The sequence below is a fragment of the Gopherus flavomarginatus genome, chromosome 8 (genome assembly GCF_025201925.1).
Source record: "Gopherus flavomarginatus isolate rGopFla2 chromosome 8, rGopFla2.mat.asm, whole genome shotgun sequence".
NCBI classification, from domain to species: Eukaryota; Metazoa; Chordata; order Testudines; family Testudinidae; genus Gopherus; species Gopherus flavomarginatus.
In genome coordinates, this window is record NC_066624.1 from 55589268 (window position 1) to 55601224 (window position 11957).

Genomic DNA, 11957 nt, shown 5'->3' on the forward strand with positions numbered 1-11957 from the left:
GCCATCAGAGTATTGTTCCAATGCATTAGCCTCACTAATACAGCAGTAGCTTTTAATTGTAAGAATACCTTTAACCTGTTTTATCAAACTGACGACAATTTAATTAATGGGCCACCCAAAGTGGCAAGATAAATTATAGGCATGCTATAGAGTGCTATATGCAGCAGGAGGGCCCCTGTATTATGTGCAGTTTTATGTTTTTTGAAATGTGAATACCATTTTTTCTGAGCGGCTAGTGGCTTCAATTTAAAAAGCAGAAATACAAAGAGTTTTAACAGAAAGCTTTCAAATATGCAGGTGGTCTCCGAATCACTCTGAGATACGCAAGAGCCCTTGATACAGACTTCCCCTCAGTAATGGTAGATATTTATACGGCTGGTGGCGGATGGTAAACCCTGCTTGAAAACCCACTGAGGAGGAAAATGTGAAGGGTAATTTAACACTGAAGTTGAAAATTACTACTGCAAATAAACCTCTGCAATGGCGCTCAGGACACAGGAAGGAAAAGTTTTCATTGTCTGTCACAGCTACTCCCTCCTCACATACTCCTCTCTGTAAAATAACGTCACCCATCCAGTCCAGTTCAACAGTGGGTAGCAGCTCAGTGACCAGTGTACAACTACAGTGAGAGAGGCTGAAGGAAACCGAACACTCAAACTGCAGCACTCACATGGTGTTTGGGGCAGCATCCAACTCATTTCCACTCTCAGACTGCCCTCACTTTGGGTTTCTTTATTTGGTTTGAAATACAGGAGGCATAAGCCTTAAGCCCCCTTCATCTTGGCCGCATCTACCCCAACCCTAGCACATGTGCAAGAGTAGGCAATGTTACTGGACATCAAGCCACTACCTGTCAACTGGAGCTACCAAAAGGAGGCAAAATTGGCAGTGTCAAGGGCATAACACGCCCCCCCTCCCTTCTCTGACCATGACTAGCGAGTTGCTTGATTTATTTGCTACAACAGAGATGTCATGATCACTGCAGAAGTGCAGCTATTATCCCACTCATGATCTTCTGGCTCTAGGCTCCCAGCAATATATATAAAAGAGAAAAAGATTTGTGTTGAATAACAGGGGAGAGGGAAACCAAATAAATTCACTAGGTATCCTCCTCCTAAAGCTATGGTCTCTTCCCAAGAGCGTGCTGCTGAATTACCCTAGTGAGCGTGGTGCTGGATTGCTCCTTTGTGCACTCAGAGTGGACTTTTCACATGGGAAAGCCTTGTGCTGCCTATCTAGCTGGAGACAGATGTGAGCCCTTGGTCATCTTGTGGAAGTGTTCTTGGAGCTGTCACAAGAAGCGAGATGAGAGGAACAAGTAGCATCTTCATAGAAAGGCAAGACAGACCACACATCAGCCACACGTCACTCCTGTCCAATCCTACTGACTTAGAGAAAAAGAAAAAAAAGAAAAGTGTCTGGGGTTTCCTCTTCACTCCAGGGCAGCTAGTTCTTCCATGAGCTCCTCTTTCTCCCGCTGCAGTTCCTGCACTCGCTGTTTGTTCTGCTCCAGTCTGTCCTCCAGCCACTGCAGGAGGGGACCACTGATAGCAGACATCTGGCTGCAGAGATTCTTGGTGAACACTGGAAAAGACACAATACAACATGTTAGCGCAGAACGAAGAATCTCTCACCAGGCTGCAGAATTGCAAAGCTTAAGTAAAAAGGTTTCACAACAGTATTTCACATTGAGACATCATGGATCCTCACAGAAAAGGGTTACACAACAGCTACCAGTCCGAAGGGGAGGAAGGGAGAATACTTATAAAAATTATTTAAACCTGAGTTTTAGATGCCCTTTGGGGACATACAATAAAAAATGACATGTAAACAAGCCTAGTGTAGACTGATTGTTTTTCATAGTTAAGGCTGCGAGTTTGTCACGGAGGTCACGGATTCTGTGACTTCTGCAGCAGCCAACGCTCCCCCCGACAATAGCAGCAGGAGTTTGGGTGGGGAGCTCAGGGCTGGGGTGCAGGAGGGGGTGAAGGCTCCGGGCAGCGCTTACTTCAGGGGGGCTCCCCAGAAGCGGTAACATCCCTTGGCTCCTAGGGGGGAGGCACAGCCAGGGGGCTCTGCGCACAGCACTGCCTCTGCCTGCAGGTACCACCCCTGCAGCTCTAAAAGGAGCTGTGGAGCCATGGAACCGGTGCTCGGAGGGAGGCAGCGTGAAGCGCTGCCTGGCCATACCTCCACCAGAACAGGGATGTCACTGCTTCTGGGGAGGAAAGGAGCTGGGTAGGGAGCCTGCCAGCCCCACCAACCACCCTCCCAGCACCGGCAGGATTCTGCCCCCCCAGGCAGCTGCCCCCCTCCCCAACACCCGTGGCGCCCCGCCGGGGACCCCTTCCCCCCTCAAGCACCTGCGGCACTCCCGGGCCAACCCTCTCCCCAAGATTTAATCAGGGGTATATAGTACAACTCATGGACAGGTCGCAGGCTGTGAAATTTTGTTTACTGCATGTGACCTGTCCATGACTTATTACAAATACCTGTGACTAAAACGTAGTCTTATTCATCGTCAATAGGGAAAAGAGCATCTTATATAATGAAAACATATTTCACACTGGAAGTTAGACATGACATTGGCCACTCTTGTGGTAGAACACCACTCCACCCTATGGAGATCAGAGTTAAAGGCTATGGAATTGATGAGACCTACTTCCCCTCAGTGATGTGTGACCACACAGAAGTCTACGTTGGTGTAACTCACATGTGGAATCACCAGAAGGTGTTTGCAGGAATATTGATTGGTCCCTTTTACCCTGATTTCAGTTCTGGACCAACACAGCTCTAAGATTACCCGAGGAAATTCTGCACCAAAAAGATAAAAATTCTGCACCCAGTATTTGAAAATTCTGCAAAATGTGTCTATAAACAAACATGGAGGCTCCCCACTGCTATCCTAGAGCACAGACCACTGGCTACACGGAGGTGGGAGATCTCCCTGCCACCCCTTCTTCTCCCCCTCACTAAGGGGTACGAACTCGGTGGTGAGCCTGCACCCAACCTTGACACAATGCAAGGGCCAGGCTTGACCCAGAAACATCCCAGGGCCCTCCCCCTCTGCACCACACACATCAGGTATGGGCAGACAGGCTCAGTCATGAAGAGACTTAGTGTGAGGTGACCGGGTTCTGTGTGGGGCATTCTGGGTGCGGGCAGCTCAGTGTGGGGGCCGGATGCAGGGATGATCTGGATGCACAGGGGTCAACAGGGGCTTCCATGTACAAGAGCAATGGGACTCTGCAGGGAGGTCCAGGTGAAGGTGATTGGGGCTCAGCAGAAGGGTGTAGGGGTAGAGAAAGGGGCCTGGGGCTCAGCAGTGATTTACCTCTCCACCAGTTGCTCTGGGCCCCCGAAACAATACACCTGCACTGCTGGAGAGGGGCTCATGACTGCTCCTGCTGCTTCCCTTTGCTTCTCCTTCTTATGTTCCCCATCAGAAAGTCATTTTTCTGAGGGGAAGCAAATAAATCTGCGGGGGCCATGAATTCCCGCAGGAGTAATCTTTAAGATGCATCCATACTACAGTACCCTGTGCTGTTCCAACACCAAGTCGAATTTTATAACGATTTAAAACCAAATGGATAAACTGAAGGAGGCCACCCAGTTCATTCCATTTGTGATTTAGCCCACCCCTTCAAACACCAGAAATGTAACGAATAATTTGATTCACTACTGAACTTCCCTAGCCCCCAATATAAGAACGGACAAGTTTGAATGTCAGCCAAGCTGTGGAGCAAGAAAACCACATGGCAAAATCAAAACATAGCGCTAAACTTGGGTGAAGTAATCTGTTCATAGGCTGGCTCAATGCTGAACATCTCCAAGTGGACACATGGTTACAATCCATGGTGATACACATTGTGGTCTACTGCCCTCTACAGACAGACCAAAAATGACCATTTTTCAAGACCACAAGGTGACTCATACTTCAACTCACAGTACAGCATCCTTATTCTCAGAAGAGGAACCCTTACCTGAGCCATTGTGAATCTTGGTTACAGAGTCTAGATGGGTGAGGCTAAGGGAAAGAACAGAACACAGCTGGTGACAAGACAGCAATGAACTGAATATGAGGTGAACCTGAATTACTGAAGACAGCCACCTACAAGAGTGTAAAACCACAGGCACTTTGGAACTACTAACCCTTACTTAATGGGAGTTCCACTGCATTGATTACACCACATCAAACCATGTATTATAATGAGCATCATGCATTCTCCATGCTGAACTCCACAGACAGAGGCTTATGACAGGAGGGCGGTAATCCTACTAGCATTTGGTCTTATTTCTCAAATACCTTCCCTTCTAATCAACCATTTTCAATCCTATCAAATTTGGATAACCATGATCATGAGAAGATCATGCAGTTGCCTTAGTATCTGCATCACTGTCATAATATGCAGGCTCCTTATCCTCTTCTAGGCTAGAAGAGCTGCTAGCTGTAGCCTCTCCATCTCTAGGAGTGGGGCCTGAGATACATTCCACTAAGCAAGGAGTTGCAGTCTTATCAGGCTTATAGATGAAAACTTTGGAAGAATTTTTTGAAACTAGTGCCCCTGCAGAGGCACGTCAGGGAGCAGGCATCATTAGTCAGACATACAAATGCATAGGTTAAACAGCAGAACTTTAGGACTGAGAGCTAGTTTCAAGGCCCCTCATGATACTAGGTGTAGCTAACACTTTATTTCTTTCTATATTTGTGCTCTGCTCAGAATAAAGGACTATGAGGGTCAAGTATATTAACCTTAAAAGCTATTGTCATCAACTAGACCCTCTGGTGCTGTGGGACCCTGACTCCCCCTACCTGTGAATTCTCCTGTATGCATCTTGCTCCTCCTGGCACAAGATCTTGGGCAGCTCCACCGCCGATTCCAGGCACACTTTGCCAATGGTGTCATGGGGAACAACATGAATAGGAATTTCAATCCTCTCATACCTGCAAGATGATCATGTGCAAGTTACTGCCCCTACCCCTGTGGTATGCTGCTTTAGACAGTCCTATATTCCATACAGCAGTAATGGCTTGCCCAACAGTGACATCACTATAGGTTTGCTGCCACGCAGGCTTGCTCATGCTGACTGACAAATGAGAAGCAGTTTGTAATGGAGTTCATTACCCAGTTTAGGAATGGGAAAAAAGAGTAGCTAGGAAGTCAGCATCGGCGACAGCCCCTGATAAGCGTATGAGCATTATGGCTTAGATTCCCCTTTAGAAATTTGTCCACTTTCAAGCAGGAAATGAGACCTCCTTTAAGCATCCATAATTACTGGGATTAACACAACATTTAGTTCTACGTTCAGATGATCAAACAATAATAGTACTACTCAGTTACCAAGGAAAACTGACAATTAAAAGGAGACAGAAGAGACTGATCATTTCTCTCCTGTGAGATGAATGTTAAGAATCTTTTCAGACAGTACTTACTCTGAGCTCTTCTGAGCCTGAATTGACTGGAAACAGGTGTAGAGTATCCGGCCTGTCTAAAAGAATCAGCAGAGATAAACATCAGACTATGAGCAATGAGAGCTCACCTGAAACTCAAACATGCAAATAATACTTTCCCTGAGGGTTCAAATGTACCACTTTTTGGTGAGGGAGGAGGAAGGAAAAAATCTTAAGCAAAAATACTGAGACACACACTATAGCAGTGATTCTCAAACTTTTGTACTGGTGACCCCTTTCACATAGCAAGCGTCTGAGTAAATTAAAAACACTTTTTAATGTATTTAACACCATTATAAATGCTGGAGGCAAAGCAGGGTTTGGGGTGGAGGCTGACAGTTCACAACTCCCCATGTAATAACTTTGTGACACCCTGAAGGGTCCCGACCCCCTGCACTGCAGACTATATTAACTATCACATGAAAACTCTTTAATCAGATGGTTCTGATTTAACCAACAAAAACCTGGAAAACCTGGTCAAAGGCAACATTTCATTCCCAGTTCATCCCAACTGTTAGCTTCTCAGAGGGGACAATGATGTTAGACAAAACTCTCTGAACTAATTAGACACAACAGGCCTGAAAAACAGGACAAAAAAAGTCTATACTGAATGGAATGTGTTATTGTGGTGCAGTAAGTTACCTTTTGATGCACACACAAGCACACCATACCCATTCTGTCTGGTCCCAGAGCTCAAACACCAGCAGAGCTATGAAACAATCTATAGGCTGCAGAATTCTACTGGGGGAATTTACAAATGCACCAAACCTATTAACCTATCATTTCCCATCAAGTTTTCTTGCTACATTTGCCAATTATAAATTGGAGCTAAACACAAGTTTGCTTCTTCCAGAGCATTTTCTCAAACCACATTCAACTGTAGCATTGAATATATTTGTGACCAAAGCAGCCTGGAGATTAATTCACATCTGTGCTGCATTTACACTGATTACATTCCAGCAGGCCCCTGACCCAGCTCCAGAGTGAACCCTAATTTCAGATACCATTCAGGGTTAAACGTAAGACTTCACCTCCGCATCAAAGCTGAAGCTTGAAACTGGCATATGAAGGGTTTCTCTCCATTTACAAGTTGCCTACCTTTGTGTTCTTGTCCTCAATGAAACAGGAGAAGATGAGCCCCACAAAGCCCTGGTCCATCATCTGATACATGGCTTGAGTGCGAACATCTGCAGGTGTGAATGAAAACAAAATAAACAGCCTACTGCTAAGCAGTGAAGGACTGTGCCCGTCACCTGAAGCACCAGGCAAAGACCTGCCACCTTTCCAGATACCACTCTTTATTTTCATTCTAGTCAATTTTTTTTTTGGGGGGGGGAAGGGGTGGTTGTTTTAAAAGAATACCTCTCCAGGTCTTAAACATGGCCAGCTTTAAAGGAATATTTAAAAGTTTCCAGTAACGATCTAACACAAAACAAGGCTAAAATGCTAATGTTCTATCTTTAAAATCCTATTATAAAAAATGCAATATGAAGTAATGAAGTAAAAAGTAGTCTGATAACATTACCCCTGGGGGAATTCTGAGCCAAAAAATTTAAAATGCTGCAACAAAACTAAAAATTCTGCACAATTCTGCACATTTGTCAAAACAACACAATATAATCACACCAGTTTCAATTATTTTTGGTTATTTATTTCAAAATACCTGTCAGCAAGAATGTCTGTAACAATACAGACAACAAAAAAGATTCAGGAAATGTTTTTTGACAAACAGATTCCTTACTAGGCATATTAACACAGAATTCTGAGTAATAATTCATTTAAACTACAATACGGAACAGTATTTCCTACACCCCTCAGAAGCGATGCAAAGGCCTGTGGGAGTTCAGGGTAATGAAGGAGCTGAGGGAAAGGGAAGTAAATTGCTGGGAAGGAGCCTGGGTGTGAACTTGGAGGATTGTGGGTATGGGTGGGTAAAGTATCCCACTCAGTCAGGCACATCTGCCCCATTCCCCATGTGTTCCTGCACCCCTATCTATCCTTGCACCTCTTGTCCACATGTACCTCCACCCGCCCCTCAGACACCCACTCCCCTCCATCCTCATGTGGCCCTGCACACCCTCCCCCATCCCCATGCGTCTCTGTGCCCCCACTCAACCACCTCCTCCCTATGTGTCTCTGCATGCTCCCATCTCCATGTGTCTCTGTGCCCCCACTAAGCCATCCCTATCCCTGTGTGGCTCTATACCCCCATCCAGTCCCCATGTGTCTGTGCCCTCACTCAACCACCCCATCTCTGTGTGTCCCTGCAACCCCCCATCCCCATGAGTCTCTGTGCTCCCACTCAGTCACCCTCTGTCCCTATGTAGCTCTGCACCTCTTCTCCCATCACCACGTGGCTCTGCACCTCCCTCCTCCCGTGCCTCCATTCCCATTCAGCCTCTGCCCCAGTCTCTCCTCCCCAACTAGCCCTTATGAGCCCTCTCTGATCCCTCCAGCATCCCATGCTGTCTGTCTCCCCATAGCCCCTGTCTCCTGACCTAGGCCGACAGGTGCTGTGAAGAAAGCAGGCTCTTTCTCTGCCCTAGATGGCCGGGAGCTACTGCTGCAACATTCTATCACCACAGTGCCCTCTGGTAGGCAAAAGGAGGAAATGCAGCAACATTTTTGTGCAGAAAAAAGCTTCTGCAGAAAATTAAAAATATACGTGGCTCATTAATTACCCACATGTGCAGTAGCACAGAATTCCCCCAGGAGTATAACATGTATCCAGACAGTCAGATCAAAGCAGTGACCAGACACCCAAGCAGATTTCAACAGCTCTTTTGAAGAAGTATTGTTCTTTTGTTATAGCATACACATCCATGTACAGTAGAACCTCAGAGTTAGGAACAACAGAGTTACAAACTGACCAGTCAACTTCATTTGGAACTGGAAGTACGCAACCAGACAGTGGCAGTAGCAGAGCCCTCCCCCCTCCACCCCCGTGCACAAAAATCAAATAAAAAAAGCAAATACAGTACAGTATTGTGTTAAATGTAAACTACTAAAAAAAGATAAAGGGAAAGCAGCATATTTCTTCTGCATAGTACTGTTTCAAAGCTATATTAAGTCAATGTTCAGTTGTAAAACAGTTTTTGTAAGAACCATAAACATTTGTTCAGAGTTATGAACATTTCAGATTTAGAACAACCTCCATTCTTGAGGCGTTCATAATTCTGATGTTCTATTGTACAACTAGAAAAAATAAAGACATCCAAAGAGCTTTGAGTATCTCCTTTTGTTCCTTGTGTTTCTGACTGCAGCTCTGAACTTCCTGTCTTGAAGAACACCTAGAAACAGACTTTGCCTACTTTAGGAGTCCAGAGGACTTCCCATTTTCGATAATTTGAATGTAGGGAAAAATGTGCAATTAAAAACGTCAACAGTATCACTTTAACAAAAAAAATTGGACAATGAAGCACATATCTATATGAAGCTCTGGGCTGAGATACTCCTTACCCACGTGAGATGGCCAGACAGTTATGTGTGGATGAGAATGATACCAGCCCACAACCCTCATGGGACGTCCTGTAATCTCAGCCAATCTGTGTGTCAGTCAAGGTACTTTTAAAACAGTGATAGAGCAGAAGAGACTATATGTCCCTTGTGCAAGTTAAATAACCACCATGGGGCAGAATCCAAACATGGCCCTCAAGGGTTAATTTGATTTTAGTACATTAAAAGGAAGAAAGACAGGTGACGGTGTACACTGAAACTATCTTCCTCGTAGCCACCAATGGACGATCTCATCCTCACAGATGTAACACTTCCTTGAACAGAAGCAATGTGCATTTGTACATAGAAATATTTGATAACAAATGCTAGTAAGCTACCCAAAGAATTGGACTCTTGCCATTACAAAGATTACATGTAAAATGGGCTATTCTACTGGGGGAGTTTTCAAATACACCAAACCTGAAAACACAAACCTATTAACCTTTCATTTCCACAAAGTTTTCTTGCTGCATTTGCCAATTCTAAAAGTGAAAGGTGAGTTTTCTTCAAAATACAAAGGCAATCTTAAACGAAAACTCCAGGGATTAGTTATAATACTTTTGGTGTTAGTCTAAACATTCTCTCCTCTATCTGGCACTGGTGAGGCCTCATCTAGAGTACTGTGTCCAGTTTTGGGCTCCCCACTACAGAAAGAATGTGGACAAATTAGAAAGAGTCCAGCAGAGGGCAACAAAAATTATTAGAGGGCTAAGACACACGATTTACGAGGAGAGGCTGAGGGAACTGGGCTTATTTAGTCTGGAGAAGTGTGAGGGGGGATTTGATAGCGGCCTTCAACGGCCTGAAGGGGGGTTCCAAAGAGGATGGAGGTAGGCTGTTCTCAGTGGTGGCAGATGACAGAACAAGGAATAGCGGTCTCATGTTGCAGTGAGGGAGATCTAGGTTGGATATTAGGAAAAACTATATCACTAGGAGGGAGGTGAAGCACTGGAATGGGTTACCTAGGGAGGTGGTGGAATCTCCATCCTTAGAGGTTTTTAAGGTATAGCTTGACAAAGCCTTGGCTGGGATGATTTAGCTGAAGTTGGTCTTCCTTTGAGCAGGTGGTTGGACTACATGACCTCCTGAGATCTCTTCCAACCCTTATCTTCTATGTTCTTCTCTACACATATTAAAAACTGTAGCATTGAAAATATATATTTGTGACAAAACCAAGTGATCAAGAACAATGGGTAATTACAATATGGTTCCATCACATCATTCAAAAAGTTTGGAAAGAGACTGCAGCAGTGGAGTGCTATAGCACAGCCTCTCAGGCAGAGTATGTGAAAAGATGGTAGGCATCTTTTATATTAACTACAATAAATCAAGGGTGGTACTGAAACCAAACAGGTTTGAGGTCTAGAAACCTTGTTGATAAAACTTCCTACTGAATACAGCCCTTTCTGGCTACAGTCTCTGTAAAAGGATATCTCTGCTTCAGTAGAAGCAGCTGAAAGCTGCTCCGGAGAAATCTCCACTCGATCCTTCCTCTTATCTGAACGGCGCAGGATAATCACGGAATGAATATGAACAATTCTGCTGGTGTCGACCTAATAATAAATGAGGGAGCAAGAATCACTCATCTCTCTCAGTGAACCAACTTCTCAAAGACACTGCTGCTACCACATCTTTACTAAAAAAGCACGCTTTCCAGCTTAGAACTCTTAAAACATAGTGATAGGTTTTTTAGTGGGTTACTTATTCTAGGTTTTCACTTCTGAAACCAGGAATTTAAAATTATTGAAGCTATGAGTTTAGGGTGTCACAACAATCTCACAGCTGAATTGGCACAAGTGGCTGACTACTGAAAAGACAGCCAAGACAAGAGTAGCCAGCTGTAGGCTCCAGAGCAAGAGAGAGGCACATATTACCTGAGCTATGCAAGAAATGCTTATGCAGAACATGTCTAAACTATGCCAGCTTTGGTCATTACTATTATTTCTTCAGTTCCCTGAGGATCAGGTTCCCCCATGAAGATAGAATTTAGAAAGTTTATCTTTGTGTAAAGATGTAACTTAACTACACGATTTTTTGCATATTTCGCTTTTAGGATCAATCAGGGCATGAAAAGCCTACCCAACACCCACTCGCTCAAAAACTAAACCTACTTATCTAGTCAAAACACACAGCCATGCCCTTTCCTGCAGGCCACTCATCTGATGCTTTGACTTGGAACATGAAGAAACAGTCTCTTATTGGCTAGACTCTGCGCATCCCCCACCCCTAAATTAATGCTAGTGCTCTCAAGCAAACACTAGTCAATGCTGCACTCAGAAAATACACACCATATCAGTTAGCATTGGGTCATCTCACACTAACAAGTCCATGTTGTCCCCCAACCAATACATTACAGCCCCCCCCCCCGAGCCAGTGTTTACCTCAATACCATACATTACTAATGGTGTGGAGTCACTCCATTATAAGTGTGCGTGTGTATATATATTTCTCCCCACACCCCTTCTCCCTAAATAACAGAGTCCTACACTGGGGCAGCAGGACCTCCTGACATATACACAGATCTTTTTTTTGGGATGGCACGGTATTACTAACAAGCACCCTATACACACCCACACCTTTCTCCTGGAGAGGGGGAATGTGGTTGTGCCCCCGCTCCAGCAGGGGGCATTAGCAGTGGCTGCCCGTCTCCCTAGCAAGAGCAGAGGCACTGGAACTGTCTCCCGGGGTAGGGGACACCCCCAGCCCCTAGTCTATTGGGGGGGCAGGCTGGCATCCCCGGGGTGGGGGACACCCCCAGCCCCTCGCCTGTGGGGAGCAGAGGTGGCCAGGCACCAGCGGCGGGGACACTCCAGCACACCCAGCGCCCGGGCTCTGGAGCCCGCTTGCCCGCGGCCCGGCAGGTACCTCCCCGATGCACAGCCCCATGACCTCCTCCTTCTCGGTGCTCAGCGCGTGGTTGAGGCAGACCAGGAAGGCATCCGCCTCCAAGTGCACAGCCTGCACCGCCATCTTTGCACCGCCACCCCACCCACGCACCCACCAGGGAAGT

General features: G+C 45.6%; 1 protein-coding gene across 1 annotated transcript; it reads right to left on the reverse strand.

The window, feature by feature from the left end:
* Positions 1 to 717: 717 nt before the first annotated feature.
* Positions 718 to 11955, reverse strand: BRCC3 (BRCA1/BRCA2-containing complex subunit 3). The gene is made up of 8 exons (XM_050965675.1): positions 11813 to 11955; positions 10380 to 10500; positions 8912 to 8998; positions 6551 to 6639; positions 5435 to 5490; positions 4814 to 4945; positions 3984 to 4027; positions 718 to 1584 (listed from the first exon to the last, which is right to left on the reverse strand). Exons 1-8 carry the CDS (start codon positions 11915 to 11917, stop codon positions 1433 to 1435), a joined length of 786 nt encoding a protein of 261 aa, XP_050821632.1. The 5' UTR covers positions 11918 to 11955; the 3' UTR covers positions 718 to 1432.
* Positions 11956 to 11957: the final 2 nt, after the last annotated feature.

What these genes read in the sequence shown, in the direction of transcription:
- BRCC3 (XM_050965675.1), bottom strand. Translation starts at nt 11,917, where the DNA reads ATGGCGGTGCAGGCTGTGCACTTGGAGGCGGATGCCTTCCTGGTCTGC. An exon ending in TGGGGCTGTGCATCGGGGAG is followed by an intron (nt 10,501 to 11,812) that starts GTACCTGCCGGG and finishes ATTTATTATTAG; the next exon opens with GTCGACACCAGCAGAATTGT. An exon ending in TGCTTCTACTGAAGCAGAGA is followed by an intron (nt 8,999 to 10,379) that starts TATCCTTTTACA and finishes GACTGACACACA; the next exon opens with GATTGGCTGAGATTACAGGA.